This window comes from Trachinotus anak, unplaced genomic scaffold (assembly GCF_046630095.1).
Source record: "Trachinotus anak isolate AG129_WGS33_773 ecotype Australia unplaced genomic scaffold, CSIRO_AGI_Tana_v1 ptg000018l, whole genome shotgun sequence".
Lineage (NCBI taxonomy): Eukaryota > Metazoa > Chordata > Actinopteri > Carangiformes > Carangidae > Trachinotus > Trachinotus anak.
The window spans coordinates 2,133,744-2,160,705 of NW_027273869.1; the positions used below are offsets into that span (position 1 = coordinate 2,133,744).

Genomic DNA, 26,962 nt, shown 5'->3' on the forward strand with positions numbered 1-26,962 from the left:
GTTCGTACATGCTGTAAAAAGGAGTACTTTGCTGCTGAAGTTGATTTAAATAGATTTTAATGAAGTTGCGTGCCAAGGTAGCCTCTGTTCATAATCAGGAGATGCAGGAGCTGCCGAGAGAGTTCTAACGAGGGCAAAGGGCGGGAAAAACTGTGTTTCCGTTTTTTTTCCCCCCTCACACTGCCAGAGGCTATTATGATAAATATGAAATTATGGATTACATTTTTATACTTTTTTTCACAGCAATTAAATTGTCTGGCCATCAGCAGCAGGATGGAGATAACATTAGCATTCTGTGTGTGTCACGTTAATCCACATTAATTCCGAGCAGTTGCGACATCTGGGGTGGATACAACCTTGACCGAACAATTCAGGGCGAGACGCCTTCATTTGGGGAAGGCTTGAACAGAGGAATACTAATTGTTATGACATAGTGTGAGCATCCACTAAACATAAATTACTAATTAATGAAAAATAAACACAACCGCAAATCACTGATGGGAAACGAAGTAATAAAGCAGCATTTCGTCACTCTTAGCGAACTGCAAGATATGCTTTGTGTTGAGTTGACACAGTGATTCTTGTGACTCTGTGTCTGATCTACCTCTCAGACCACACCTATTCTTATAATGACCTCCTCAAATCAACTGCTGACTGTATGCTCCTTACTGGATCCACTGACAGCTCTTTCAAGCTGCTGATTCCTGTCTGTCACGTTAGCAGTGGGGAATAATTGGGTTGCTCCTTCTGCTGCCTGCTCTCTGTTCTCCATACACAGTCAGAAGTAGAATAAATATGTGTATATTTTACACACACACACACACACACACACACACACACACACACACACACACACACACACAAACACAAACACAAACACAAACACACACACACACACAAAACCAAAAGTCAAAAGTTTGGACACACCTTCTAATTCAATGTTTTTTCTTTTTCTTGTAGAATAATGCTGAGGGCATCAAACTGTGAAATAACACATATATAATTATGTAGTAAACAAAATATGTTTCATATTTTACATTCTTCTAAGAAGCCACCATTTACCTTGATGACAGCTTTGCACAATATTGGCATTTTCTTAACCAGCTTCATGAGGTCAACAGTCTTAAAGGAGTTCCAATATATGTTGAGCAATTGTTGGCTGCTTTTCTTTGACTGTGCAGTCCAATGCATCCCAAACCATCTCAGCTTTGGATCCTGCTGAAAAACAAATGATTATTTGCAGCAATTTGACTGTGAAGGCCTGATTGAGGCAGTCTCCTCCAGTCTGCTTCTTTAACTCTGAAGCCTTCATGTAGGCTCTAATCTGTGGTGCTGATGATTGGAGATTTCTGAAGCTGGTAACTCTAATGAACTTCTCCTCTGCAGCAGAGTTAGGTCTTGCTCTTGTTTCATCAGAGCGTTTGACGGTTTTTGCAGCTGCACTTGAAGATACATTCAACGCTCTTGCAGTTTTGGATGAACTGATCATCATGTCTTAAATCATGTCTCTTTACTTAGTTGAGCAGGTGACATAATATGGATCAGTATGTTGTCCAATAGGGCTCTTTACGGCAGACCAGTACCTTCACAACACAACTGATGGTCTCAAACGCTTTAAGAAGGCAAGAAATTCCACAAACTAATTAAGGCACATGTTAATTGAAAAGCATTCCAGGTGACTACCTCATGAAGCGGGTTAAGAAAATGCCAATATTATTACATAGCTCTGACGTCTTCAGTATTGTTCTACAATGTAGAAAATAGTCAAAATAAAGAAAAACCTCTGAATGGGCAGGTGCTGTACCTCACACATTTATCAGTCAGCCACAACATTAAAACCAGTCCTGTCAGTTGTGAGATAGGACCTCTATGGATGGCACCCTTTAGCACCCCCCACAGATGCTCAATCAGATTGACATCCAGTCAACGCCTTGTACTCTTCATGTCATGTTCCTTTAAAATATCCCTGAACAATTCTTACAGTGTACTTTCAGTGGGTACTAACCACTGCATACCAGGGATACCCCCAGCTGTTTTTGGCCATCACAATTTGGTCCTTGTTAAAGTCGCTCATATTTTTGCTGCTTCCACCACGTCAACTGAACTGACTGTTCACTTGCTGGCTAATGTATCCCACCTCTTGACAGGGCTGGTGCCACTGTAACGAGATAATCAATATTATTCACGTCACCTGTCAGTGGTTTTAACATTGTGACTGATGTGTATACCAAGTATCCTTTTCTATTTAACTCCCCAAAGCTTAATGAAGGCAGAATTCATTAACACTATTCCCACTGCACTCTGAAGTCAAGTAAATAAAGACAGAAAGATCAGATGAATATACCTTCACGCTGCACACACTGAAACACTTGTATTATGATCAGAGAACCATTAGGCTGTGCTGAGCTGACAAACACAATTCTCACAGAATGTTTCTGACACTGAAAAGTGGTTTCTTGCTGCTTTGTGAAGATCAACAACTCATCTTAAGTATCAGTGCCCTGATGCAAAAATCATCAAATGAAAATATTTCTCTTCGTAGTTCTCTGATATACCTGGGCAGATTCTCTGCCAAATACGAGATTCTAAATGTGAGCTCCATCATATCATAACGTGCTTATATAGCTTCTTACAAGTGTGTTGTTTATCTCTGACCCCTTAACATCTCTGTGTGTCAAGTGTTTTTTTCTTAATCTGGTCTGATGTTAAAATTTCTAAGAGCTGATAGAAAGTGGAAAATGAACAAAACTGGATTTTCCACTAAACTCAGCCAAACTGCAGAATATACGTGGTATGTGACAGTATGTGCTTTATTACACCTTTGATGTTACACTATGGCCTAAAAATATTGGAAAATTGTGTCCCTTGGCTGCAGTGCCACAGAAGGTTTAATTAGGCCTTTGTCTGTCTCTGAGTGACAGACTCCTAACATGTGACCTGTCACCTTTGAGGCCAAAATGACAAAGGAGAGAAAAACCGATAAGAATCAAAATAACAAGAGCAACCCTGGTTTGTGGCCATCAAATAGAACTTTTATTTGAAAAAATTATGAGATGTCTCATGCTTGATAACTGAATAATAAAATATGATGTGAAGTTGTCCAAAGTCTTGGGTTAGGTTGCATGGTCTTTTTAAACCATCATCTTTGGACTTTGTATGTGTGTTGTCAGTGTGATCACTTACTCATTACATATATTAATTCAAACAGTGATTGTATTTTTTTTACTAATTGCTCAACAGCAAAAGCATTTAGTTACATTACTTTGTTACTCATCAAAGGAGCCTGTAAGCCCTGACTAGGTCTTGAATAGGTCTTGAATGTTAAACATCGCCTAACCACTAACAGCCATAAAAGAGCTTAGCTTGAACAAAAAAGTATAGAATTGGCAGGAGTTCTGATTAAAATAAGCAACAATCTGATCAAAGAATACGATAACAATTATGAATGTGACCATACATTCAATACTTTGACACACTTAGATCACTACCACATGAAAATGTTTTAGTAGGTTCAATACCCAGCCTTCGACTGAGACACTGCGCCTGCTGGCAGAAGCAGCAGCGAGCCTTTTACAGCATGTCCTTTTATTGTTATTAGCCTGTGTAATGCATCAAGACTTACTGTATATAATACTTGATGTTTCATGTGTGACAGATAGATGACAAAGTCAAACACATAATCATCTATGATAGCTGATTATTGCCACTGCTGTTATCAATTACTCTTGGCACTGTCACACAGATAGTCTATGTATAGCAAAGACTAAAAGAAGGTGAGAAGAATATAGGAAAACCTATAATCAATCACTTAACAGTAGTAAATAAGTCTGGAACTAACACATTGTCTCTCCATGGACCATTTTAAATGGAGTGCTTGCCAGTATGTTTCAACCATTGATTCACTGAGGGACTCATAATGAAGATGTATGAGATCTGCATAACCATTTATCTAATACACAAGACTGTGTAATTCATACTTCAATCTTCATTGCAGCACTCTCAACAAGAAAGCCTGTCAGTCTGCATAGGGGGGAGCCTGTAGGTTTGTCATGCTGTTCAGTCTGATACTGACCTGTGCATGTTTGTCCATTAGACTGTGTTTAGACTGAAGACAGCAAATCTGATTGGTTACTGGCTGACTGACCATAATATCTGCAAATGACAACTAAACAATGAATAAATACAGTGCCTTCAGAAAGTAGGGGTGTGTACCGTAGTATCGATAAACTCCATTGTTATTAGTTCTGCTCTCAGTACTATCGAAAGCAACTGGACTTGGTTATTTGTCTAGGAAGACGTTTCACCTCTCATCCAAGAGGCTTCATCAGTTCCTTCTCGCACCTGACCAGGCTGGGACTGGTCCAACTATCTGGTGTGGAGACCCAGGTATTTAACCTCAGTGAGGGGCTTTCACAAGGCTGATGATGTCATTGGTTCCCTTTGTGCTCCATGTGCCAACGACAGTCGTTAGAGTGACTGTCTTGGTGGAGAGTTGGTTTCGACTTTGTTAGAGCCCTATTGTGTTATAACGACAGTCGTTGGAGTCACATGCCACTTGTGAACAGTTGTTTCTCTTAGAGGTTAAATTGTTGAATTTCCTGGGAAGGGATGAAAGGGCAGCATTGTAAATTGGAGATAGGTGGTGTCTGAGTCCTCCTCCCCTGTTGAGGGATGGTTTCTCTACTTTCACATAGATGGCTTCTTTCACTCCTCTTTCGAACCACCTGTCCTCCCTGTCCAGGATGTGAACCTTGCTGTCCTCAAAGGAGTGGGCTTTCTCCTTAAGATGTAAGTGGACAGCAGAGTCCAAGCCTGAGGAGTTAGCTCTCCTGTGTTGGGCCAAGGCACATGGAGCACAAAGGGAACCAGTGACATCATCAGCCTTGTGAAAGCCCCTCACTGAGGTTAAATACCTGGGTCTCCACACCAGATAGTTGGACCAGTCCCAGCCTGGTCAGGTGCGAGAAGGAACTGATGAAGCCTCTTGGATGAGAGGTGAAATGTCTTCCTAGACAAATAACCAAGTCCAGTTGCTTTCGATTTAAAACTCCTTTGAGATAATATGACCTGGACAAATGAGAATATTCACAGGCTCTCAGTACTATGTGTTACTGCCACATAAGAGTTCCCTTGCACATCCACCTCCAACTCTGTGTCTGATTAAGACATTCATCTGTGATGCAGTTTTGCTGTTCCCAACCACAGACGTTCATCTGCATCCCTCTGTGTGTGTGTGTGTGTGTGTGTGTGTGTCAAATTCAGCAGTTATTTTTCATAAAACAATAAAATTTCAGCATCTAAACATTTGATATGTTGTCTTTGTTCTATTTCCAATTAAATATGGGTTTACATGATTTGCAAATCATCACATTCTGTTTTTATTTACATTTTACACAGTGTCCCAAATTTTATTGAAACGGGGTTATATATATTGTTATATACTATATGAACTATTACCATCATTTCTGAATAGAGAATCGGTTTTGAATTTAATCCTGAGCCCAATAATTTAAATAGAATCGTCAGCTTTTCTGAATCATGCACCCCTACAGGACCTGTGATTATTCTGGGACTGACAAGGGCAGCATTTAAGTATTATACTTAAGCATCCTGGCTGACATCAAACTTGAAGTGAAGACAAAGGCAGGCACAGTAAACAATAACGACATGTGGAATGGCAGCAGCAACAGGTCTGCTGTGACCTGTGGAAGAAAAACACAAAACAAAAAAAACCACCCAGACTGGTGTATGGAGATATTCTGAAACACTCCACACACAACATTCACAAAGGGTAACATAGCGCCAGCTCATAACGTGAGTTAGGTGCTCACAACATTAGCAGCTAAAGTCATCACTGTTCAGTTTGTTAAAATATATCACTGACTTTTCAAATTAACACTTTCACACCACTGGTCTGTCACCTTGTTAGTCACTTTCAACTACTGCTTGCACAGTGACTATATAGAGGTTTGTGCATGTATGTGACTACCAAATTATCACTGACAGTGGTGGAACTGATTGTGTCTGCAGTCAAAGAACCACACACATTTGCATGTGTATTCAGACCAATACCTGAGAAAGATGTTGGCCAATTTCCCCACAGGGTGTTACAGCAATTCTATCCATTTACAGTTAAATCTGCAACACAATGAAGTGTGCAAAAAGTGAAAGGCGTCTGAACACTTTCTTGAAGTCACAGTACATAAATATATTGTTTATCTGATTGCCATTGTGTATTGGAGGGAGGTCAAAGAGGACTTGACTGTCTACACAGTTATCTTTCAGCCGTGTTAATGCCTACATCCAAAGTTCATAGACCCATAGCTACAAAGATAACTCATTTTCATCTCTAAACTGGCAGACACAAATGTGATGTGCAATATCTCAAGTGTGGAATAACACACAAGATCATAAATCATACATTTCTGTTTTTTCAGTCTATTGAAACCAGACTGACACCAGAATCAACTGGTTGTACAATTAAAGCATTGTACCTTTAATTTACTAACTCAAAAAGTAAATCAAGCCCCCAAACTCATAAAATGCTTCTCAGGCTTCTTCAGAATGAGCAAGACTGAAATCCAGTAAGAATAACAAATATTATAATCTTTAACATAGAAATGATCAAAGTTTAACTCTTACCACTTTGAAACAAAAATACCAGTTTTGGTATCAGCTTTCAACAACCGAGCCTCACAACCCGCTCTATTTTTCTTTATTGATTTGTGGATACCATTGCTGAATCTAGTGCCTCAGCATGTACACGTGTACTAACTTCAAACATCAACCTTTTATTTATGTAGCCAAACTTTCTCAAGTCTTTCAAGTGCATTTTGAGATCTTAGTTTTACAGCACAAGATCAATGTGGCGTCTAGACATGGAGTAAGATCAGCTTCTCTCAGCTCTGACTCCCAGTTGGCCACCCTCCACCACCACCACTCCCACCCCCCCAGATCTTCAACAGCAGGTCAGGTAGGTAACAGCAATTCATTAACTTTCTATGGCAACAATAATGCTCTTCACTTGCGATATCAGCTGGAGTAATTCTACCTGATATGCAGTAATGTATCCACCAGGGAAGAAAACACCTCTACACTGGAGCACAGTATCATTGACTTCTGCTAATGGTGAAGATAAGACTATGCTTTGGCAACCTTAGAGTCTATCTTGACTGCATTTTAACACAAGAGACAACCTACTAATCCACATCCCTTTACTTAGTCTCTTAACAACATCTCCAAAACATAGATATTCTTTAAATTATTCAGAAGACACTTACTGGTTTACTGAATGAATGGCTTTAATTGAACTGAAGATGTTTTCTCTAATGTCCTGCCTCAGGGTTCCTTTGGCCTTCAAGATCTCCACAAAGTACTGTGAGAAACAAGAGAGAAGAGGCAGACAAAATGACATTATTTCTCAGCATTTGTATTAATAAGCTGGAACTGGGAAGTCTCTGATTGGATATGCCACTGATGAATGGAAATGTTTTTTGATAAGGACGTGCTTTCACGGCTGACATCTTAATTACTCTCCCAAAACTGAGAGCAAATGTAATACCAAGACCAGACTGCACAAAAAAATATGAGACTGTTAACTTCTAATAAAGGGGACTCAGAGTTTGGTGGGTTTTTTTGTTTTTTTTTTGGTCTAGAGCCAAGACTGACTGCTAACATCCTTCAGCACTGTATAACTGCATGGTGCATATGAAGCACAAACAGAGGGATGCTGTCGTACCGCAACACTCACAATAAACCAACAGCTGTGCTAGTCTCAAGTCAACTGAAACGAAAATGGGATTAGCAAATTGAATGTGCATTAGGCCTAAAATGACTCCTAACTGGAGTGAACGGGTGACGGGTGAGTAATTGTGTAGAAATGAGGCTACGGCAATGGCTGTTCTCTCACCAGGGAGGAAAATTACCATGACTTCTACCTTGAGTCTGTTAATATGTATTGAACAGCAAGAGTGCACTTCATAATGTAGCAGTGGAACACATTGTACAGCATTTCACCTGTATGTTCACTCTTTTGCTTCTTATTTTGTCTTCATTCAGTCAATTTCTTTATTAACAAACAATATTAGTCAAACACACTTTTAAAGGGTTCCTAAAAAACATGCTTTCTTTCCTGTAGTGCTGTCTAGCCATACAGATAGCTGGTATTACATGCACAGGTTTTAAGATGAGATTTCTACCTCACAGCATTGAATAATGACATTTTGGTGTTTAAATGTAGCACCTCTTTCTCAAACAGTGTCCCCATTAATCTGGATAACCCATACACAGACCTCACTGACAGCAAAAAATGTCCTCACTAGGGTGTCGTTCCAGTGAAAACTGCTAACAAAGTGTAGTCTTCCTTTAAATAACTCTGATACAAACCTTGACACAAAAACAAAAAGGGTCCACTGGTACAAGTCAACAGGAAATTCCAAATAACCATAAAGAATCAGTTTATTAAAATGTGTGTCCAGCTGATTATCAAACTATCTTCAGTTTAGTGTAGAGTGCATCTGTGAGTTTTTTCACACTCTCAGGTTGATTTAGTCATTTGCTCTTTTTTACCCAATTTTATAAACTCTGAGTGCTTCTTTTTTTTCTGACATTGCAACAGACTGCTGTGATTTATGACCACAAAGGAAATGTAACACACATTTGATCTATCATGTTGTCAAATGCTGAGCTGAATCAGACTGACCTGGACACTTCTTTTATTAATTTAATAACAGGACGATGGCTTAGACAATCACCTCACTTATTAAATACATTGCTGTGTGATTTAGCAACACAATTCATTTTTTTCTTTAGCTTATAGTTGTACTTCTTAAAAAGTGTAATCATTTCTTCTGATGGTAACGTTGAGGTTGCCAGACTGGCAAACCCCAGCTGTGCATGTTTCTCCAAAGTTCCTTCCTGCAACCTCTAACACCTCAAGAGGGAACTCTCATGCATCCTGAGGGAGGTAGGGGACATGGAATACAAGTGTGCAGTGTTCGAAGCCTTAACTGTGGAGGCAAGTGCTCGGAGCTGTGGTCAGTAGGCTATCAAAGGTCATTGCTTTGAGGCCATGGCTCTCTGGCAGAAGTGCAAAATGGAGCATGAAGTTGACAGGAGGATTGGTGGAGCGTCAGCAGTAATGTGGGAATTGTACTGGATTGGAGAAGAGGCAGTTGTGCCTGTGGGCTACGCTCTTAATTTACCAGTAAATCGGTGTATGTTCCAACCCTCACCTACAGTCACAAGCTTAAGGTTTTGACCAAAAAAAGGAATGAATCGATACTAGTAGCCAATGTTTAGAGTGGCTGGACTTAGCCTTTGAGATATGGTGAGGAGCCTGAAAATCCGGAGGAAGCTAGGAGTGGAGATGCTGCTCCTTTGTATCAAAAGGAGTCAGTTGAGTTGGTTCAGGCATCCAATAAGCATGCCTTCCAGGCACCTCCCTTTTTTTTCCTTTTCTTTTCTTTCTTTTTTTTTTTTTTTTTAAACAACCAGCTGGTAGAACCCTAGGGTAAAACCCAGAAACTTGCTCAGCCTGCTACAACTGTGACCTGGCCCTGGATGAGCAGCAACAAATAGATGGATGGACAAATGGAAGGACAGATGGACGCGAGAAAATAAGTTTTGCAATTAGGCTGAACATACCCTTTCATAAGAGGTATACCTGGAACGGCACCAATCAGAGTTATAGCAGGACTAAATGGAGTGGATTTGTTTAAACCACCTCAGTACATTTCCAGAGTACCATACAGATGTATGATGAAAAGGTACAGTATGACAGTGACCTCTTGAGACACATAGAAAATAAATCCTAACATCCTAACCTACATTAAGACTTACAAAAAGTTTTTTATAACTATAATTAAGTTTAAGATATGTTTCAGGAATTTCCCTAGGTGTGAGTATCATCTGTGGTTGTGGAGAAAGGTACCATTTGCATTAGAAGTACATTTACACTAACAGTTAACTTTTAATACTAGCATTAACGTATTAAAATAAAATATAATTAAATAATAGACCCATCACTACAGAGTACAGAAAATGAAAGTCTCTCTGTGTTAGCTTTCTGGCACTGATACTTTGAGGCCTTTAGTTCAGACAGACAGATACTGTGTAACAGCAGATTAAGCCAATGCTCATGACTGCTACAGTACGTACAGTGGTGACCAGCTTCAGCCGTTGGCAGTAATGTTGTTCTGTCTGCACCAACTCTCTGGCTGTTCGGCTGCGTTTTCTCTCCCAGCGGTCCCTCTGCTCCTGGATACTGTTGCGTGGACCAGGGAAGGAACTCATGGTCAAGGTGACGAGGAGGACACTGCAGAGACACAGGCAATCAGACCAGGCCAAGTTTACAGACACCCATTGCACTAATGAACATGATGCCAAATATAAATGGGTGTGCACGTGCTACGGGTATAATGGTAACATACCCAAATGTACAGTTAAAGAGTGATTAATCACTGTAATTGATCCTCCTGTCTATAGTGGTTGCAAACTAAGAGATCCGTTCCCAAATGATTACACTGGACGTTATGAGGGTGATCTCTGTTGTGTGAAGAATACAATCTAAAGGGCACCTCAGTGGCTCACCTGGTAGACTGCGTACCATTAAGGCTTTGTCCTAACTGCAGTGGCCCGGGGTTTGAATCCAACCTGTGGCCCTTTGCTGCATGTCATCCCCCCTCTCTCTCTCCCCAGCTTTTCTGTCATTCTTTCACTATACCTATCTACTACAGGCATTAAAGCCAAAATAATAATCTTAGACAAATCAAGTGAGTATTTTAATTGAAAATCCCAATTTGTGCAAAATAGGACTTTGGTACTAAAAGCTCTATGTCAATGCAAGGATAGCCAGAAAAGTATAAGCAACACTTGAAGCAAGCCTTAATTTGTTTTGCACTTCAAAGTTACAAACATTTACATTCACGTTGACATTCCTGTCAAGGCATTGTGTTGCTTTGTGCACATTACAGTATTCTACATTTACATGAGTTTCTCTTAATCCAAGAAAAAAACCTGTAACGCTTCGTGAGACAGACACAAACTGGGCAAAGTTATTCTGGTAACTGGCAATGTATTCAACTATTTCCTCTATTAGTCAAATTCAGTCAACGTCGCCAGCACCTGCATATTTCTGCTGCAACACTGTAACATTACATGAAATGACCGAACGTTCGTATACTTTTATGTAGCGGTTATATTAACCTTACATCAAAGCGATAAGTACTGTTTTTGTCAAAAGAATAGTATCGCTCGAATCTGGCATTATGAGGAAGCGATATAAGAAAAGTTTTCCACAAATTGACATTATTTGTTACAGCGACGCCGTTTCGTGTGAGAAACAAACCTTTGTATCAACATGAAATATTTTGTATGGCTTATATATATATATATATATATATATATATATATATATATATACCGTATGTTGAAGTAATACGTGGCTTACCTTCAGGTAACGTCCCTACTTTTTAATCAAGGCGCTCTTTTCAGGTTGAGCTTCCTTCTTCCGGGCTGCGATGTTGACGGGAACGCTGATTGGCTGCTCCACACCAAGACAATAAGAGGAAGCCACACCCAGTCTGTGCGCACAGCCAGAACTATTTGAAATTCTCTGCTGTTATTCTACCAGCTACACCCTGAACTGCAAACAGCATGTTCACTGCTGAAGACATTGATATATGGAATAAACAGACACAGACATACACACCAGAAGTTAATCAAGCTCTGGTATATTTACTTTTTTCTTTTAAGCAAATATTATTGCAGTTAGTCTTAAAATGATCATATGGATGTCTATACTGAAGAGTGCAAAAACCTTGTTATTATAACGCCCAAATTCCCAAGTATTCCCAAATATTACCAAGGACATGACAGTGTGCTCAATGGTCGCAACGGCTCTGTATACACTTGAAAAAGGAGAACCATTTAGGATTGTGCATCATTTTACTTGCTACTTGGGTCCTAATGTGCAGATTTGATGTGATGTTGTGTATCTTGTGGTTAGTGGGATGAAAGTGAACATTTCTCGTGAGTCAGTTTCTGATCATTCTAAAAACCAATACATTGTTCACTGTTTTTAGTCAAACAGGATGGCACCTGAATCACAGATGAGAAAAATAAAAAAAATACTAAGAATATTTTCAGGATTTTAAATCTGATTTAATTTAGACTAAACAAAATGGATGGACTTTGCTGGATTTAATATGACATTTGTGCAATAGTTCCACAATGTTTTTACTGTTTTTGTGTGGCAAATATTTCTTTTCTGTCAACAAAGAACACTGGGAAATTGTCATCGTCATGATTTTACAAAAAATATATCTATGTTGTTTAAAATATGTTTCACTGCTACATTTTTATGTTTGAAAATCTGTTCCTTTTGCAATGGATGGGTTAACATGTTATTTGGCCCCTGAGCCAAAAATGAGCTTGTGGTGAATTTACACCTTTTTTCTTACTTATTGTACAATGTGTATAGTTTTTCTCTGCTAAAGATGGTCTAGGTTTGCTATGTGGTAATTTCATTTAATATATTAATGTAAGAATATGCCAACAATCACAATGCTGAAATGATGAAGACTTTAAAACTAGTGATACTGGTGATAAGGGCTCTCTTTGAGACAGGTCTTCAAGATTAGACATTGAAGCAGCGCCCACTTTGAGGCCCTTATCATGTTGGTTGATACTGTATTTTAGTGGCACATATTCCTAAACAAGTATTCAATTAAATTAGCACAAATTTGTTGACACTGACTTCCTAGAGGCTCCTGGAGTTCTGGTAATCCAGCTTTGCTTTTCACTAAAGCAGAGGTCTTCAAAGTGGGGTTCTGGGATGCCCAGGGGGTTTCTGGGGATCACCACCAAAAAGGGGAATTTTCACGATAATTCCATCCATAAGCAACACAATGTCAGACTATATGACTGTTTTGGTCATGGGTTTCAAACTGTATCTGAGATAAAAGCAAAAATCTTATCAGATGGGGAATCTGAGACAAAATCTTATTAAATGGGGGTCCGTGGTCTAATTTGTATCAATTTAGGGATCCTTGATGTGAAAAAGGTTTGACTACTGCACTAAAGCTTCTAAATATAGCCTCTAAGGAATAAATAATATACATGTTTTTTATGTGCTTGAAATTCTTGAGTGAGTTTTGGAAGTCTTGTTTTCGCTGTGTTCTTTCTGTAACCCTCTACAGATTTTACTGTGGACATGTAAAGTTGTATCATTTTACTTAAGGAAACCTTAAGGAAAAGACACAGCTTAACTGGCAGCGAGTGGTGAGAGATGGTGCACTGGTTGATGTGAGAATGGCTGCAGAAGAAAGTGCAGCTCAGCAGTTTGAAGCTCATTAAAGATAAAAGTGATGCCCTCAGTAATCAGGCTGTGACGCAGGAGGCTATAGAATGAAATCCATGAGGACTGAGGACTTTCAAGTGAAAAAATAGGATGCATTTTTTCTGGAGCATATCCCAGGCTGCAGTTCATGTTGCCTGCAGCTGCACAGAGCAGCGAGAACACTGACACCTAGTGCTGATAGAGGCCAAGTCCTGCTGCAAGACAGGACACAAGTCAAGAGGATATGATATCTCAATGGTTTCTAGTTGTTTTAATAACTGCCATTTAATAAACACTTTCACTTTTTTAATAAAATCAGCTGATACACTACATTTTGCAGTTTCTTGTAACTTTATTGAATTCATATCTGGACAGTAGTTTCTGACTTGAGTGGTAATTTCAAAGGAAAATGTCTTTTTTTTCTATTTAATGATTAAGGCAACAATGATATTCACACATGTTCCATGATTTAAGTTGTAATTTAGATGTTATGTAGCCTTAGTCCGTGTATGTCCTGTCAATAAATTTGGGAGTAATAACAGATTCTAATCCTTATTGATTTTGGAAGTGGGGCTGCTCTTTGGTGAGCATCCTGATCACAGATAAATAACTACTGACTATTTTAACTAAGCATTTTTCCCCCCTCTTTCACAGTTGTAAAAATATTATTAGAACTAGGTTCATTCAGGGTTCATTCAAGCTTTGTTACATTAATTCCAAGGAAATATAAAGACATAATAACATATAGGGAGTGGAAGGTGAGGGGGTGCATGTACAAGGGGCTACAAATTTTACAACATTTTTTTAAGCCACCAGATACCCTCAAACTTTCCCTCTATTCCATACCATCCCTTTTTCTAACTCACACAATGTTCCTGTTTGTTTGCTAGCTTCAGTTCTGCTTCTAATCCGGTTAGCATCCCATTCAGCTAGCATTAGGTCTGCTAGCCTCCAGCCAGTTTCCAGTTGGATAGCATGAGGCTTGCTAGCCTCAAGCCTGTTTCCCAGTTTACTTGCATCTGGCCCAGTAGCCGTGAGCTTTTTTTCACAGTTCAAAAAGTGTTGCACTTGATCGATTTCTGTAATTTGTAACTGCAATTACAGCATTACTCTGATGCGGTGGTGCTGTATCATAATCAGCACAGTGCACTGGGAAAAACTGCCAAAGAGAAAGAAAGGCATTTCCTCCAAAGAGCATCTGTTTTTCCATACAGCACGACAGAAGAAGTGTGTCAGGCAACCCCATACTGATATTCTATGGCTGTTAAAACAGGTGAGTATTGTTTCTTTTGGCAATATTCAAGGCCTGGATAAGGACACGGGCATTGGTTGCCCAAACATGATTATGCAGTGCAATAAAGTAGATGGTCTCTAGCACACCTGTTCTCACTCTATTACAACATCACAAAGCCTGGTACAATCCGGAGAAATGCTTGCGTGACCAGGCTGGAGTAGTGCTTGGTGCAAGAGGGTCAGCCTGTAGCCTTCGCTTCAAGAGCACTCAGACTGAGCAAAACTACGCTCAAAGAGAATGAGTGCTTGAGCATAGTTTTCACCTGCCAGAGATTTCACTAGTACATAACAGCGGGGAAACAATCAGTACACAAACGGACCACTAACCAGTACTCGCTATCTTAACTGAGCCACTCATGGTGCACCCAGATGCCTCCAGGACATGCTACTGCAGATGGTCAATCAATCTCAATGTTGTGTACCAGCCACAGCCCAAAATATACATCAGTGCAGTGGTCTTGACTTTACATGCGTGCATCATGGAAGGCATCTGGACTGAAAACTATAGGACCAAGCTGAGCACCTGGATATTACAGCCTTCCGACTCCACCAAACTGCACAGTACACTAAAATGAATGATGTACTTGAATGAAGTGAAATTTGTGATCTGTGACAACTTCAAGGTCCTGTGTATAGGGAGTTATGCGCATGTGCTGCACTGAATAAAGGGGAGTGGATTAACGCAAAGGCAGCGTTAAAATTATGTTAATGCTTTATTCATCTTCCCAAAAGACATTTTAAAGTACAAATCCTACTGACACCTGGAATGGGAAAGTCTGTGTATATCAGATGTTATTACATAACACAACAATAACAGAAAAAATACGGCACAGTAAGTAAAGATTGTCAGAAACATTCCTTTGTTGTGGACACTGGGGCATTGTTTGTCTTCCCTCACAGTAAAATAATTGGTAAGAATTTTGGAAAAATGACAATAGCATAAACAAAAGACAATTAAAAAAAAAAATCATGGAAAATTTTCTCATTCAGAAGCCAAATATTCAACTGGTACAGATTCAAAACATTATAGAGACACCAATAGTCAACTTATAAATGAACACAAATGTGACACAAAGGCAGCAAAGGTTTGTTGAAGGCTGAGAGACAAGATTATTTTATTGTTTATTGATTGATTTTTTTTTCAATCATATAATTTAATTTAGTCTTGGAAATTATGTCATATGTTATATCATGAACTCCTTAAATATGTTCCTTTAAACATTTTTTTCCTTGAGCCATTTGAAGGTTCGGTACACATGCACATGTTTGCACACGATCAGGATGTTACCATCTCTGCCTCTTTTTGAGCCAGGGGAAACCCTGCTGGGATGTCCTGGCGGACGCAGCGTAGACTCAACCCTCCTTTGTCTCTCTGTTCCGTCTGGGAGCCGTTACTCAAGGATGTTTGTGGGGGATTTTACCTGTTTTTGTTCCTGCCTGCCTGTCTGCATTGGGTCCTCCCTGTTCGTGCACCAGACACTAATTGTAGCAACACTTCATCTTATCAGTCCTGTGGCTTCATGTTTTTGAAGCCAAAATGTAAAAGTAACAGTAGTAAATATTGCAGTTCAACATGTCATGATGTCAAACACATGCAATCACACTCAGTATCCCTGTTTCTTTAACAAAATACAGATTTGATTGCCATTTTTATCAGTAACAATGATTTATATTATGGGGAGTTAGTTAAGAAGTAGGGGATTGTATACAAATTTTAACATTTTAAGCTTAAAATGGCTCTTTAATGTAAAATCCCTCAACAAACACAATCTGTATTTTATATTTAAAACTTAGCCCCCCTTTTTCCCAATCTTCAAAGTCAAGTAAGTGAGGGGGTGATGTTGCCATTATTTTGTCAAATCATTTCCTCTGCACCAAGGTTGACCTCTGCCTTTTCCTTTCCTTGGAATATGTAGCTGTTTCACTCTGACAGCCAAATGATACCCCAGTAATACTTGTGATGATCAATCGTCCTCCCAAACACAATGTAAACTTCCTATCTGTATTTTCAGATCTTTTATCCCGTATTAGTACTAATTTGGATGATTCAGTTCCTATTAGAGATTTGAACTTATATATAGATCAACACAATGGCCCTAGAGTTTTTGGCCAGACAGCAACAGCAGGGTCAGCCCTATAATTGCAAATGTCTGTGACTGACTGACTGAGTGATAGAGTTGAGTGATCATTGTTCCACCATTGGTCAGCTGAATGCCATGTGACTTACTTTGAATTAATTTCCCCATTGGCTGTTGCTCTTTCAAAATGAATTGGAACGAACAGTTTCTGTTGCCAACTACACAGGTTTGTCACTACAATTAGAGACTTTTCTTCAAAAAAAGCACCAAATGACAGATCTGGTGACTTTATGGACAAACTGGCTACTCTTGTGTCTTCTCTATTAAGTGAGTGGCAGAGAGGTTCTCACCCAGAGGCTGTGTGACTCTGGGTGATAGCCTAACTTACATCAATCTGTTTTTATCTTTTGTAACAAACTGTGTCAATATTAATAAATATTATCATGCACATAACCAGATCTCCTTGTGTATTTGTGTGGTTTTAAATCTGTGTTTTATTTTTGGTGTTTTTGTTTATGCTTCTTTATTGTAAAACACTTTGAGCTGCATTCTGTGTATGGAAGGTAATATATAAATAGAGTTATTTCATTCATTCATTCATTCATCACCTAGGTGAGGATTAAGTCACTAGTTGAAAATGTATATAAATTAAATGTAATTAAATTTCACATTTCTAATTCCATATGTCAAGTTCATATGATATGAAAAACAACAACTGTCCACATGCTATTTTGCACAGGTAATATTCCATGTGATTTTCCATATGTGAGTTTTCTATAAGGGGACTTATACTGAGGTGGAACCAGCAGCCCTCTGCAGCCCAGGAGTAGGATGTGCATGTTCTGCAGGTAATGTCACAGAGTCTAAAGAGAGTGAGGCAAAACTCTGCAAATTGCTGAACAGATGAAATGCATTTTTAATGAGAAGATTATTAAAATGCACAATATTAGTAGACACACTCTTTATTGTTTTCAATTTTATTGTGTTTCCAGTACATTTGGTATTATAATAATTGGCCCCAAAACAGATCGGTGCAAATTAGGCCTCTTTTGCCTCGAGGCAATGGAGGCATGAACAGTGCAGGAGACCACAGACAAAGGGTCCATTTTTTTACCTGAGGATAGGAAGAAAAAAAGTAAAAGCGTCAATAATCTACACAAGTGGAGGAACTCTCCCAAGGTTCGGGAGCCCTCCGGTGTATTATTCATGCCAGCTATTGCCAGAGGACTCATAATTGACCTCTGCACTTTGTAAAAAAACTTCATGAGATGAAAGAATGTGATGTTTTGTAATTCAACTTTTGAATTCAACTCTCCCCAATCCAGTAGTATTGGATTGTAAGATATGAATTATTCAAGAGTTAGGGGGCAAGGCTATCTTAGCTGGAAGATGTTATATGAAACAAGGTTTCAGGACCAAGAGATATCACATGAGTTGGCTCTAAAAGAAAAAAAAAACACAACAAATAAAAGTCACATCAAAATAAATAGGAGCACTGTTGGACAGAAATCTCCTAAGTGACTACAGGGGAAATATTACTGTCAAATAACACTTTTTTCAGCAGGATGCCAGCACGTGATGTGAACAAAATCTCTTGAGTGTTTATTGATGTGGAATCTCATTATCTACCTTTGCTGAAGGGGGGCAAAGGCTTCATTTATGTATTAATGCTTCACCGCCAGCTCTTCACTTTGCTTCTGAGTTGTAATTAACAATGTTTTTGTCAAATGGTAATCATGGCGTCAAGTGTTGACACTTGAGTCTGGGCTGTTCACAAGTACATCGATGTTAGACTTAAGTAGCAGAAACTGTAATGTGTTTGGCGTTTTTATGCAATTGTTTGAGAACTCTTTAGTGAAGTCTCTGTTGTCATGAGAAAAGCGAACTCTTTAAATGAGGATAATTGTTTAAAGTGAATCTCTGTTTTATCTTAGCCAAACGTTTTAAAGATTTGTTGAGATTTAATGATTTGTAAATCTGGGGTTGTAGGAGTGTTAATAAAGCATTAGCATGGACATTATATCCCGATATCTGAATAAACAAGAAAAACCAAAAATAAGTTAAGAGTGCAGACACAAAAGAAAAAGTGATTTTTGGAGATGTTGAAATGCAATTAGCTGTAATTGCCTATTGTCTACCTTTAGTGGCCTTGGTAAAAAAAACTCTCAATCAGTGTTTGGAACCTTGCACTTCACACCCCATTGCTGCTTTGTGTTTTTCAGAACGGTGAGCTCATTAAAGCAAAATGACCATTTGGCCTTGGGAGAGAAAAAATAATCACATGGTAACAAACAGCTGCACAAAATTGAGTGACACTCAAGTGGTGGAGGACCATCAAAACAGCCATGTGTTTGCAAAACCCAGCGGTTTTCATGGATAATGATAAACTGTCATGCCCGCAATTACAGAAAGCACTGGATGGCAGGGTTCTTTATGTGTGACAATGAGGTCCACTCCTAATTGACGGTCAGGGACACTAACTCACTCAAAAGCTGTCGCTCAAGCATCAGACAGACAAGGTCTGGGGGCCTGGAGAAAAACTCCAGGATATTATAACACACTATTGAAGACCCTAGTACTCTGCTACTTTTAAATCAGCACTAAATAACCTCACAAAGGTTGCCTGATACTTTGTCCAAGACAAACGTGGTAGGTGTGGGCAGGGAAAATTTCCCTCACAACATCATCAAAAGATACCAACAGACCTATAAAGACAGTGTGCACATAAAACTGTGTCATATGATATTAAGTCACAAAACCTGCAAAATATATTCATAATCTCTCCAATCTCTTATCTTTCCTTTAGTGTTCCTGGTAACATTAATGATTCACAACTCAATACTTTACTTGACTGAACTTTAACTTCTCTATCAGCAGGTGGCCTTACAGTAAACAATGCTGAGGTTTAGTTTAGTTTAGAAGTAGTTTTCAACATTTTTTAGTTGTCATAATTCAAATGTCTATCAGATGGCACAAAATGGTGTTGAGAATGGCAACTTTGTGTTTTGAGCCAGGATGCTATTGAGGATGAAATGGTATGTCAACTGCCTCCCTCTTCCAACATAGAGAACTTGCACCCAGGCTGCTTATATTGTTGCTGGAGACTTCAACCAAGTGTCTCTGAGGAAAGTATTGCCAAAATATTTCCAACACATCAATGTAAATATACGGGGAGATTTCCTTGACTACTGCTACGCTTCCTTCAGCAATTCCTTCCAGCCCCTTCTCTGCCTGCCGTTCACCAAGCAGTGTCCATTGTGAGGATGCAAGTTACAGTAAATACCTAATCTGCAGCAGGTTACCGCCCACCCTGGATCCTCCAGTATAGGCAAAACAGAGCCACAGATGATGCCATAACCACAACACTCCACACCACCTTCACTCACCTGGAGAAGATGAATTCTTATGTGAGGATGCAGTTTGTAGATTTTAGTTCAGCATTCACCACCATGGTTCTCTCCAGACTCAACACCAAACTCAGCAAGCTGGGACTCAGCCTTAACCCCCTGTACAGCTGGACCCTGGACTTTCTGTCGGGTTGAGGCTGGTTGGTGAGGATGAGCTCCAAAAACTCCTCTGCACTCAACACAGGAGCCCCTTAGGGCTCTGTCCTGAGCCCCCTCCTCTATTCTCTGAACACCCACTATTGCATGGCCATACACAGCACCAACTTGGTGATCAAGTTCACCAGCAACACGTCACAACAGCAATAGACCTGATCACTGACAACGATGGGACAGCCTACAGGAGAGAGGTCAGCAACTACAAGTTCCATATCACAGAGGACCTCACAGGGGCATGCATACTGGCCACATGGTGAAATAGGCACAGCGACGTCTCTTTTATCTTACCACTGTCTTATATGGGAACTGCTTTGCACTCAACCACAAATCACTGCAGAGGATCATGCAGACATCAGTGCGCATCAGTGAGTGTGAGCTTCCCTCCATCCAGGATTCATACAGCACACAGTTTGTCAGTAAAACCCACAGGATTCTCAAAAGACCCCAGCCACCCCAGTCATGGACTGTTTCAGCTGCTGCTGTCTGGCAGGCTGTATTTCAGCCTCAAGGCCTGGACCTACAACCATGCGCAGGAACAATGGACACGGCTTGCCTGTCTGCCTGTGACACTCATACACACTGAGACGTAGCTTTGTAAACATGCATAAATATGCAGAAAATGCAAATTCGTACTTTACACACACACACACACACACACACACACATATATATATATATATATATATACATTATTATATATTATTATATTATTTAAATCATATAAATAATTATTGTATCATATTTTTTGTTATCTTATTATTGCTTCAATGTCAAGGAGCTGAAACCCAAAGAATCTTGAATCTTAAGTTATTAAAAGTTTCACTAAAATAAGAGTCTCTCTCATGATTTCATTTAAGGTACGGTTCCTGTTTGAGGCAAAGGAAGGTACATTTCCCTAGTAATTCATAAAAAAATCCAAAATTTTGGAGTCTGAAGTTGGAAAAACAAATCTAAACTGAATTCTATATCTAATGATAATTACATGTCTTTGAGCCACATTAGTTGATGAAGGCATAATATTGATACCACACATGAGAAGAATCGAGTCACCTCTTCAAATTGAACAATTTCTTCACTTTTCAAACAGATGCTGTCACTTAAAGGCAGTGACCATCATGTTATCTCCTCACAGCTGCTCTGCATGTGTTGGTTTGAATGAAGGAATTACAGAAATGAGGGGAACTGATGAACATATGTGGATGGAGAGTCAGAGTTGGCTCATCCTGTCCGACCCCTCAAAAAATTCAGAAATTAAAAAAAATAAACCTATAGCAAAACAATGAACCTTATTGGTACTAGTGATGAAAAAAGTAAGCTGAAAAGTTCTGAGGTGAAAAAGCTTGTAAATATAATATAATATAATATAATATAATATAATATAATATAATATAATATAATATAATATAATATAATATAATATAATATAATATAATATAATATAATATAATATAATAATTTGTGATAATAATATCACAAATTTGCCTCAAAGGGCTTAACAATCTGTGCAGCATTACGACACCCTCTGTCCTTTAGGGATGAACAATTAATCAAATTATTATTGAAATTGCAACTGAAATTAAAAACACACCATAAATGAAGCACTGTGGTGCTTCAGAGATTCTCCAGCCTACAAATCATACTCTTCAGACATAAGGGAACATGCATCATCATTATATTCAATTTTAATAATAAAAAAAAAATGTATGAAAATGAAATAAAACAACATTCCTGCCAAAATTGAGATTCATATCACAATCACAATATCTTTCAATATAATGGCAATATGATTATTATTATCTTTTTTTGGGGGGGGCATGGCGTTCCACTTACACCCTCTGGAAAAGGAAAAAGGTCAAAGGGTCAAGGAGCAACACAGTAGATTTACGGTAAGGACAATCTGGCACGTCATAGATTGTAGACATTAATGACGAATATGTCCTGGGAGGACATCAAGCCTCCTCCAGGTGCTGCCAAAAGACAGGACCTGGGCCACACAACCTCCTCACCACCCTTGTTACCTGGAAAGAGGCCAGACTACACACACATACAAGAGGCAAAACCAAGCACATCATTCCCATGTCGAAGAGAAGGAAACAAACAAATCCAGATTCAAAACACGAAACACTGGAGAGAGGTCTCAACTATTGACAGAGAGATAGGCACACAGCCTGGAGGCTCATGGGCCTGAGGGTATGACAGAGGGTTAGAGAGATGCAGTGGTTAACAGACAGTTTACAGTAATCACTTCAGCACATGGACTCTACTGTAGGAACTACTGTACTAGGTTTAATGGATTAATTGAGACGGAGACAGATCTGCCTTTGTGAGAATGGTGACACGTACCAGGCCTGAAACAATCAAACACTCATCTACTAACTGACCAGCATTAAGGCATGAAGATGAGTTCTAAGTTTGGAGTCAAATGTCTCAATGGACCAACTGATGTCAGCAGATACAGAGGGGACTGTAGCTTGTTCCAGAGGAGGGGGCATGATAGGAAAAGGCTCTGCAGCATGTTGACTTCTTTGTGGGGGCAGAGAGGAGCCCTGCATTTGGAGAGCAAAGAGCACAGGATGGAATATAAGGTTTAAGAAGGGACCTGCCCATTTAGCATTTTGATCTGAGAAGTATAGGGAGCCGGTGAAGGCAAACTAACTTTGGTGTAATGAATTCGAATTTTCTGCATTTAGTTAAAATTCTAGCTGCAGCATCTGAACCATTGAAGACTTTTAGTAGGAGCATGTGGCAGACCAGAAAACAGACCCTTACAGTCCTGATGACACAGTGCTATGAAGCAGGGTCTCAGCATCTGCCACAGTCAGAAAAAAAATCATTATATGCTATCTGATAGTTTGCCCGAACTTCCTTGAGGTCAACTGAAAGTCCTTTATCATGACATCCCTGAACTCCTCCTACAACTGGGTTTTGGCCGCAGCTGTGGCCCCTCAGGTTTGCCGGTACCTGTCTGCTGCTTGAGGAGACCCCTGGGTCAGCCAGCTCCAAAAGGCCTCCTTCAGCTTAACAGCTTTCCTCACCACCAGTGTCCACCAGCGGCTTTCGGGCTGCCGCACAACAACCTTCTGACTACATCTCTTGACAGACGCGTCCACAGTGGAGGCTTTGAACATGGCCCACTCAGATTCCATGACTGCGGTTGAAAAGTCAAGTTAATCTCATTTCCTAACCATCTGTCCTTGATCTCAATGGAAAATGTCATCAGATTAAGGAATGATATGAGGGATAATTCATAAGGATGTAGGAATAATCCTTTTCTAACCACAAACGGTAACATGAAAGGAACACACAAGAGGGAGCTGAGCCATTAAAATAGTAATTGAATGAAAATAAGGATAAGACTTGGATAAATTATATTCAGTAAGTACATAGAGTTTCCTGCCATGGGCGCTTTTGACCTTTTTATACATTTGTGAGGCACAGAAAATTCATTTTTAGTACATTACACAATCTGAAACAATATGTTTACTCCCCGTAATGACTGCACAGATTTGCAGTGGAAGAAATCTTTATTTATGGATTTGGAGCAATCTTTCATGGATTTCCATAAGTTTAACATCATGTCACAAGCATGAAACACGTGTTCTGTTGTTTGTATATTATTTGGGTCTGCCGTGGTGACACTACATTGGTGGATTGCTTTAAATGTTGCTGTGGCAAGGAATTGTGGGGCAGCATTATCTCCTTTTCTTTCATAAAATAAGGCATAAGGCATAAGGCATATAATAAAGGAAGCACTGAAGTTCCTTTTCTTATCATTTAGAGAATTCAACCAGCTTTCATCATGGCTCACACTAGGATACTTCTGGGTCATTTCACTTAGTTAGGACCTTTCTAAGCTAAAGAGACTTTTTGACTGCAGCTCATGTCCCCAACCTCCTCAGGAATACGTGTAAAAATTAGTTGTGTGAAGACTAAAAAAAAAACTCCACACACCTGGCCAACCACTGTGCAAAGTGAGTTTGTATGGCAGATTGCTGGTTTCAAACAGTTGCACGAAGCTGCCCAATTCCTCCAACTGAGGGGTGCTGTTTCACAATCCTGTGTACTGACCCCTAAAGATTCATGGCTGCTGCAGCTGTAGGAAAATGCCACCAAAATAAATATAATGTTTTAAAATGACAAATTCTTTAAAATCATTAGTAGGTACAGTAGTTGTTACATTAAATTTGTTATGTTATATTTACTTTGATGAAATATAGAGAGAATGTGGAGATAAACCCAGAAAAACAAATGAAAGAAACCCTCCATGTGTAAAACCTTGTTTATGCTTGACACAGGACACCTGACATGAGGTGTTAAATAAAAAAATCCCTCCAGTGGTGTCTATCCAGCAAATAGTTTGGGCTGTATTTTTATATTTTTTCTGAAATAATTGTGCTGTTGGGAATTTAGTGGATTAAAAGTAATCATCACAAGAAACTCAACAGCATAGCGTCCTTCAGGATAAACCACGGAGCTGAATAAGACAGTTTAATATTGAAACAACGTTTTATTGAAGAAACAGTTCCTATGAAAATAACTGAAATCTTAAAACTGGAAAAATAAATTCCAAATGTTTTTGTTTTTTTTTTTGTTTGGAATTTGGCTGACTCTCATCCATTCAGCATAAGCTTTGGCTTTTGTTTGGTATTTATGTGGGGTTTGCCTGCCTGGAGTCAAAGTGATCAGCATTTTGTACAGTTTCAGCAAAACACTTGTATCCATATGTAGTAAATCTGACCTTTAACCACACTACACCGTCACTGAAAAGCTATCTTAAGTGAAAAGAAATCCAATGTGTGAGTTGCTTTCCGACAATCTTGTCAGGTCAGTGCTGACTGCTTGTTTGCATCATGAAGCGCAACCCCCTCCCACCCCTCGCCTAATGATTTCTCTCAGGCTCAGAGTATCTCCCCAAAGCTGGATCCCCCAATGGGCACAGTGCCTTTAAACTCAGCAGAAAACCTATTTACACGCAAATGAAAGCACAGCACTGGTGTGGTGCAGGAATCCGTACTCGCTGAAAAACAGGGCAATTACTTGGAAAGAGTGAGGCGGGGGAATAGGCCTTATCCAGAGAGTAGGTGTGGCATGTGCTCAAACTTTGTGTTTAAAGACACAAAGTGGAGGATGGTGGGGGTGGGTGGGGAGACATGTTACAAGGAGAGGGGTGGGGCACACTCTCAAACTTCCTCTCTGAAAGTGAGTACAGATAAAAAAAAAAAATAAAAAAAAAGATCCTAGAGTGAGGAGAGAAGAAGGGAAAACCTTGCAGGTTCATTACATCATGGAGGATGGAAGATGTGTCTGTGTTTGTGTGAGTGAGTGAGTGTGTGTGAGAGGAAGCAGGAGACACTGAGCATGCATGCAGGCAAGTCTGAAATGGCCGCTTTCCAGTGGGGATTGCTTTGTTGTCTTTGATTAATGTGCAGATCGACAGGCTCAGGGGAGGGAGACGTGGATTTGATTGGGTGTTTCTGGCTTTTTATTGCAATCCCAAACCCCCACCCCACCTATCCTCTATTCCATGTTGCACCTTTTCAAGGAAGCTTCCTAGAGATGGTTCCTGCTTCCGATGTGCCTTCCCCCTTGCAAGTCTTTGCCCATGGGGAACTCTCCAACATGGAGGTGTCAACAGGGATACCAGTCGCTGAGGGAATGGCAGAACCTGCTGTACAGGCTGGCTGAAAGACGGTGATGTGTTTGATAATGTTACTTTAGGTGTGTGTGTATGCATCTCATTTAGACTCCCTCCATAGCTTGAGGGCCATATGAGCTACTGAGTAAGGCAGTGCGGAGCCTGGCTGTGATTAGCTGAGCTATCTGTAAGTACTTACTGTATACTTACTGCTACGTGTAATTAAATCAGTCAGCTCTGGAAAACACTCAGCGGACCCACAGTAGCTCTGGTTCCTCTGGTTCTACATTGAGGTTCTGTTAAGTGGACACCTTCTGTCACAATCTTGCTGTGCAAATTTTCTATACATTACAGTACACCGGATTGTTTGATGTTACTGAGGAAGGAGTGATTGATGATTCAGGAATGACCTGATGGTTGATGAGTCGTTAATAAGCAGTTCCTTAATGACTCTGACGCCAGGACTATGAAGCAGATAACGATGAGTTACTAGAGAACAGACAGGGAGACACTATATTAATGAGTGATGAGGTAATAAGTGGCTCATAAATATCTGGGAATCAACATACTGACCACTTTCTTCTTGAATCCTTCCTGATTAACTCTGAACCCACGGCTGAGCGACACAACGGTAACTACTCACACGTTATTGATCACTTTAACATTACTCTTTCAGTGCTAATGCTAACCCTAACCCAATCTAAAATAAAGCTATACACCTATACTGAGTGATACCAAGTAGTCCCTCATTACTTCATTACCTGATACCTTGTAGTGAGAGGTGTGTGATTGTACGACCACCATCCACCCCAACGAAGTATGTGGCAAATGAAGCTAGCAGTCGACATACAGAAAGCTTTCCTTTTAGCTCGTGCTCAACAATTTACAATCAGCTTAACACCCATGCACTGTGGTTGTGTGAAACAAAGTGTGGTGGATTGGAGCAGTTGAAAAATATCTTTTAAAGCTTTAAAGCTTTTTCAACAGGAGGTGTGATGAAAGACACTTATTGGCTTTATACTCGCGAAGGTTTTGATGACAACAACAGCGCTAC

General features: G+C 39.6%; 1 protein-coding gene across 3 annotated transcripts in view; it reads right to left on the minus strand.

Moving 5' to 3' along the window:
- Positions 1-11,603, minus strand: part of arhgef39 (Rho guanine nucleotide exchange factor (GEF) 39) — a 60,441-nt gene extending 48,838 nt beyond the window's left edge. For all 3 annotated transcript variants that reach the window (XM_071502485.1, XM_071502486.1, XM_071502488.1), the window contains exons 1-3: positions 11,450-11,603; positions 10,159-10,315; positions 7,281-7,375 (exon numbers count right to left, since the gene is read on the minus strand). In XM_071502485.1, coding sequence (XP_071358586.1) covers positions 7,281-7,375; positions 10,159-10,293 — 230 coding nt within the window. In that variant the 5' untranslated portion in view covers positions 10,294-10,315; positions 11,450-11,603. The remainder of the gene's footprint in view (positions 1-7,280; positions 7,376-10,158; positions 10,316-11,449) is intronic.
- Between the last annotated feature and the right edge of the window lie 15,359 nt (positions 11,604-26,962).